We start from the raw sequence: 6,903 nt of genomic DNA on the forward strand, positions 1-6,903 counted from the left end.
ACGTTTAGCAAACCTGTATAAATCTAAAGCAGTTTACAATACTTTTCCAGGGTCCTAAAATTTGGAATTCTCTACCAGAATCGATCACTGGTTCGAGTAGCTTCTCTTCTTTTAAGAAAAAAATGATTAAATTTCTAATAAAATGAGTCTGAAATTGGCCTAGCTGCACATTCACAGCGAAATTACTAACTTATTGCTAACCCAAGGTGGCCTCCCCCATAAGCCTTGTGGTTTCTTGGAGGTCTCCTCGCCCTAACTATTTAAGTTATTTTGTATGTTTAATTCTAAAGTGGCAAATAAATGATGATGATGATGATGATGACATTGCTTAACATGTACGCGTATTTTTTTTTTTATTAATTCGGGCATTTGGTGTATCATTCCAAAGACAGGATTTCTGCAGCAGAGGTGTTGTACAAACAAACACAAACCAGCACATGTCACCGTTATGGGCCTGTCATCGCTAATTCTATAAACAAACAGGTTTAACAGGCCTGGAATACATGTACCAGTTTCCTTTACGATCTCTCGAAATAAGACTTTGATAGTTTAAATGTATCCTTGTGACACTTAGTAAGAACATAATTTCTGCTTAGCAATTAGATTATGAGCTCGAGATTTCTATCGTGTGATAGTTGATGAGGGCTTCGCCCTCATCAACTATCACACGTAAAAATCGAGAGCGAATAATCTAATTGTTTTAGTATAAATCTACTAGACGTTCAAAACTTAACAACAAGACAGGCTCTCGTTTTTATTGAATAATGATGTAAATAGGTCACACAACACGCGGATAATTCGATTTATCGAAACCGTTATATGCCCGAAACTGAAGTAAAAGCCAAGCTTTTTATTGTAAAATGACGATTGAAAGATGTACTGACGCACAAGGGCCCTTGGAAGTCAAGTTTTTTAAAATTCGAAAACGTAAAAGATTAAAAAAAGTTAAGCAAGTTGTTCGCAAGGAAGAAACCACATTGCACTGTTTAGCTTCTGTGTGCGCCTTTGCATTTCATTCACGATTTATTTAAACCGTCGTTTGCTCGAAATTGAACTAATTATAAAAGCCGGATTTTCATTGTAAAATGACAATTTAAAGATAGACTGACTTACAAAGGCCCTTTGGAAGTCAAGTTGTTTTAAATGTAGGAAACGTGAACGATAAGAAATTTATGAAAAGTTGAACGAGTCGCCCGCAACCTTGAATTCGCTTTCAATTTTGTTGTTTTATTTAAGTCTTATTGATGCATAAAAAACTCGCAGGTCGAATCTGTTTAGCCTTTCTTTTACTGCTCCTCGATGGGACGATGAAACTGTGTTAGTTTGCAAAGACATTTTAAACTTTATTTCCACAAAATGTCTCGGTGAAACGCATCTCTGAATGTTATAAAATTATAGATTCGCCCGCTTTTAAAAGCGTAAATGAATATTAATTGCTTTTCTTACCGTGTAAAATCTTCATTACATATTTCGTTACAGTCTTTATCTTCTCCAACATCGCCTGGAATAGTGAATAATCCAAGTCCTTCTTTACGGCCAATTTTTAAAAGCGAAAAAGCGGCGACCATTCTGTTGACAACCGCACGCTGTTTCGCTACTCACCTTCTACAACAGAATAGATAGCGAATAGCGTAGCCAATCAGAGAACAGCATTCGTGATAGAACGCTAGTAGATTTATACTAATTACTGATAGCAATGCATTACTCTTCAGGTTACTGCTAAGAATGTGATAATACATAAAAGCTCATAAATACTTCTCTAATTCTCCCTATCTGTCTGTTTGACAGTGTAGTCATAGATGTAAGTAGAATTTAGGTGATGATCACTCAATAGAATTTAAATATTTGTCTATGAATTTAATTCAGGCATTACTTCACCCGTGTTTCTTCACTGAACCTCTTCCAGCTCACCATTCTAAACTACCAATCCCAGCACGCAATTTCCGCAAGACCTCACGCGTTTGACATTGATGTTCCTTTGGAGAAATCTCTTGTCAATCAAGCGTTACTAGTAAATAATGTTGTTGGCATGCCTAACTTTCAGCCATAAGGCTTGTACATTAGACACTTGTTATTGCAGGGTAAGAGATGTCTGTTGCAACAGCACTGTAGTAAGATAGGAAGCTTGGTCTTCAATATATCAAGTGAACCTGAATGTTAACACCAGACCCACAAACGGGAACGAGAGTTAGCGAGAAGTAACGACACCTCCAACTCTGTGTTAGAAAAAATACCCGTTTTCAAACAGAAACAGATACATATGGACGTGCAAAAACAATTTATTGAAAAACAATACGTGTGGAGGCGATTTAAAAAAAGCGGAAAAACTGTATTCCGCTTGTAAATAACTAAACGGATAGGTGTGGACGGGCCCTAAATCTGGCAAATAAATAATAACTTGTCTTTGGGAGCTCTGATTGGCTACTCAGACAACGGTATGCTTTCTATGCGCTCGTTTGCAAATGGTGGGCGGACATTCGGCTTCAATGATGCCGTATTTGACGAAATATATAAATGAACGAATTGTTTACTCTGGATATTTACCATTTGTCCTGCAGGACAGAAGTCTACATCTATGGTAATGGGTCTTTTGCCATCAGATTCGCGTGTAGGTTATTTTAGAATAAGCCTCGCGCGCGACGCGCGAGAAAACCACGTAGGCAGCTTTTGCTGCGAACTAGTAACCAATCGCGTGAAAGAATTTTTTACAGTGCCCCTTAATTGGTTGAACAAATGTTTGAAGTTGAGCAAGAAGAGCCGAACTACTGAAAACAAGCGAACGGCACCACGACAATTTCGTACTGTTCAAGTTGTTGTTTATCAAAACGTGCATTTAGTGAGGATTTAATAAACCTACCGGATAAGAATCACTGGTCATGAACTTCTGGTACCAGTTGATGACGAATTTCGGTCTGCGACACTGGACTGGGTCCGCTGCCAGCGAAGAGGGCCAGAAACTAAAATCAACCAATCAGTGCTTGTATTATTTTCTGTACGGACTTCGCTTCGCTCGCACTATGCATATGCTATCAACACCTAATCTCACACTTCTGCCCTATCGACTTTTTTTGGTATTTAAGTCTAGTTCTAAGCTTTGGTAATTGTCATTAAACCAATAACAACGATAATGACGGAAACCAAGAAAACACAAGCATACAGCAAAAAGTACTTTATTTACAGTGATGTATATCAGTACAGTCAACAACTTCTAAATACATGTATTTCAAAACAGATACAAAGGCCATCTCTTTGGCCAATTGGTAATATCCTGGATTAAAATGTCAACTGAAATACAATGTCCATCATGTCACTAACCAAAATGTCTAAATAAGTTGAAAACTACTTAGAAAAGCGCTTGATTATAGCTTAACTTTGCTTAGTAAAAAACTACTAGAGATAACATTGCACAGGTTAAATAAGCCTATTCTGCCTGGGTTTCCTTGAAGTTTCTCTATCTACAAAGGTATTGTAACTTGTATGATGTGAATCAATCTGTAATTGTTTATTTAAGGGTGGTCACTTGCCAGTCATGACGTCCTTGCACAAAAAGGGCGTCATTCATTTCGAAAACCGCCATTTCTGATTTCAAAATGTTCCACTTGTCAAGAAATCGCCAAAATAGAATTCAATTCCATCCGTACAAATCGTCATAAATTGCATGCGAATCCTTCAGCTACCCCTCCCCCAATAGTCCTTGTACAATGTGAAAAACTACTAAGTTTAAAATCATGTGCTTATGGTCGAGTCTTCAATACAACGAACCCTTACTCAAAAATATGAAAGGCGAGACTAAACCTTATATTTGTACTCTGTCTCACGCGACTGATAAAGAAACAAAGGAAATGTAGCAACTCAAACTTAACAATTGTTGACAAAGAGTAAGTAATTCGAGGGCCTGGATGGAGGTACTGGAACGTTAGTTATCAGCTAACTTTTTGGCCAACTCTCAGCTATTAGTTTAATTTCGACAAATTTTAGTTATGATTTTTTAGTGAGTTTTATATTCTTGTAATTTCTATAAATGTCAAACGCGTAAATTAATTAGTATTTTTTTCGTGGCGTTCATGGAACTTTTTCCTCAAGGTCGCGGGGGACACCTACAGCATGAATAAATTCATGAAGGAAAATTTTGCTTGAACTGCATCTTTTAAAACGCTTATTTCTCAGCTATAATGGGTGCGATTAAGCTCAAATTTTACAGAGACAAAGAAATGATGAAAGATTGGCGATGTTATAGCCTCGTTAGTGCCAAATTGGGAAAAACATGATTTTGTGGCAGAGTTTGCGGAACGAGTAGGAGACAGCACACTGTAATCTTGTCAAAAACTAATCAGTCAATACCTCTAGAGTGTCATAACAGAAGCGGATTTTTTAATTTAAAATTTACCAGCAAGTTATGGCGGTTTAAGTGCGCAAATTTGAATTTAATGTCTTCTACCTCTTTCTATAAGCGCTCTTTTAAAATTCCGCTTCTGTTATGACACACTACAGTATTCATAGTTTACCTATCTGCAGTGGCAACTCATGAAGTTCTGTATCCGCGCTGTATTCTCTGCCACAAAATTGTCGGAAAAGTCCAAACTTTGAGATTTCCGAAGGTCTCCCGACCTAAATACGATCATTTTGCCAAGGAGAGATGTATTTATGGTTATTATATTCCACGCTTTTATAGTGAGAACAATGCGTTTTTAAAAAGGACACGATTGTTTATTCCGAATGTTTTTGTGATTACTCTGAGTTGCAGAAATATTCAAATCTAAATGAAAATAAGCTCAAACACTCCCTAAAATCCATATAATACATCCATATAATACATCGCTAAGTGTTGTTTTAAATTGGTTAAAATATCAAAGAAACAGGGATTTTTTACAAATCACGCGCAGGCGCCCATATTTTTGTCCAGTCATAAAATATCTCGTAAAGTGGTCGATGTCAGTCGTTGTACTTCGTGCATACGCTTTAAATAAATGCATAATGATGAGCCTAAGGTGTCCCCCGCGACCTTAAGGCCATGACTTTCTGAAGCTTTCAAAATGCTTGCGACCCGAATTGGCATTTATTCGCCGATAGGCCTGTCGGGAGTATAGTCTTGCCGTTTTGGTCACGCAACTCGATGTTTCCGTCAAGGTTTAACTATGCTCAAAGTGGCCTATTTGTGTGTGTGCCCAGGATATTTAGATAAAATTTATCAATCTCAGCTAATCCTAAGTTAAAAACGCAGTGTTTCTCAGCTAACAGTTAAAAATTTAGTCGATTGTCAGGGTCTGTCAGCTATCAGTTAACCTCACCCACACCCTCAATTTTTTTCTTGGACACAAAAACTGTAAAGAAAAAAATCTCTGTCAAAATGAAAACAATGAAAATAAGCCGCATTTTTTTCCTTTTTAAACCAAACATCCTCATTAGGAAGCCTTGCATGATAAATTTAACTTGTTACTGGACTATTATGATAAGTCCGACTTAGATGTTTGATCAACCACTAGTATTAAACTTCAAATTCATGATTTACTCAAAAAGTCGAGGTACACAGTCGCAGCATTTCCGCTGCTCTTATCGACTGCGGTCGCTTTTATTTCCGTTCCCCCGAAAAAGACACACAACTCGATATCGCGGTTCTTTCCTTTTGAGGTGTCAGGTGAATCGACCACCACCTTTCCTATGGAGGGACCCACCGAGGCATCGGTTGTGTACTTAACATTCGGGTCTGTAGAAGTATAAAATTGAAATGAAACAGATTTCTGATCACTGTATAATGGATTCCGAGTGACACGCTTTGTCTCCCCGACATTCACAGCATCATTTTCTTTTACAACAATATCAAATATATCTTTGCACTTGGCGACACCTTCAGCAAAAAATTTCTTTGCGAGGGGATGTACCTTGGGATCAAAGTTTCTGTTGGTTTCAAAACCGTATGTTGTGGCCATGACTCTTGAAGTAACAACAGTTGGCTTCTGACCAAACATGGTCGCACCTTGGACAACTGCAATGCCAGGAGAGTTAGGGACGAGTATTTTATATCTTGAGCTGAATGCTGTTTTGATTGCTTCTTGAAGGATGACAGATTCGGCGAAACCACCGACCATAAATAAACAGCTTACCTTCTTAAGTACAGGGCTCTTAAACACAGAATCTTTCATATGTCTTACGATTCCATTGACCGTAGGATCAAACAAATTCTTCATCGCCTTCGGCCCCAAGCAGAGGTACTCATCTTTGAGTATCTCCACATCAGCGAGATTGCAAGGCTTTCCAAAGCGCATGGCAAAATTAGGATTACTAGGTCTGGAGACTATATTAATAAAGTCGCGTGGAAGCATAATTCGTGTGGGTTTGCCATCAAATGCTCGCCTTCCTCTTTTCTTTATCTCAAAATCATTCATCAGTCGAAGCCACTCTACAGGATGCTCTCTGCGAAACCTCTCGACAATTTCAATGCCAAACAGATTTTCAAGCAACTTTTCGAACTTTTTGTCGACGTATATTCCACCGTGGGCGCCGCCGGTCACTTTGTGTATTTCTTTTATTGTGCCGTCAGCCAAGATCTCGTGAGCTGGAACGTCCAGCGTTCCACCTTTGCAAATGTGTAAAGACAACTGAATGTTAAAAGAAGCATGAAGTCAAACAATTAACAGTGCGTTATGGTACCTGAAACAACGAAGAGTAAACAGCGACGTGGATACTAATGATCACCGGCTTTTTTTTCGTAGAGGGTAATGATATGTTTTTCGAGTCTTGTTTCAGCTGGTTAGTGTAACCAATGTCTTGACTTACTTCTTTTGTAAAGGGAACTATGTTCTATTTTCCAGTTATCGCTGTAGTTGGTCAAGACTAGGAACTAAGGGACGGACCATCTGACCATTGTAGGTGGGTATGAAAAATTTTCCTCCCCAAACATTTTTT

General features: G+C 38.2%; 1 protein-coding gene across 1 annotated transcript in view; it reads right to left on the reverse strand.

Annotated features, from left to right (window-relative positions):
- Positions 1-5,480: 5,480 nt before the first annotated feature.
- The window catches only part of LOC144628552 (heat shock 70 kDa protein 12A-like), a 6,945-nt gene continuing 5,522 nt past the window's right edge, over positions 5,481-6,903 (reverse strand). The window contains exon 5 of the mRNA XM_078486668.1: positions 5,481-6,574. Within this exon, the coding sequence (XP_078342794.1) occupies positions 5,499-6,574 (1,076 nt within the window). The 3' untranslated portion in view covers positions 5,481-5,498. The remainder of the gene's footprint in view (positions 6,575-6,903) is intronic.

Source organism: Oculina patagonica, chromosome 10 (genome assembly GCF_052425735.1).
Source record: "Oculina patagonica isolate OP01 chromosome 10, crgOcupat, whole genome shotgun sequence".
NCBI classification, from domain to species: Eukaryota; Metazoa; Cnidaria; class Anthozoa; order Scleractinia; family Oculinidae; genus Oculina; species Oculina patagonica.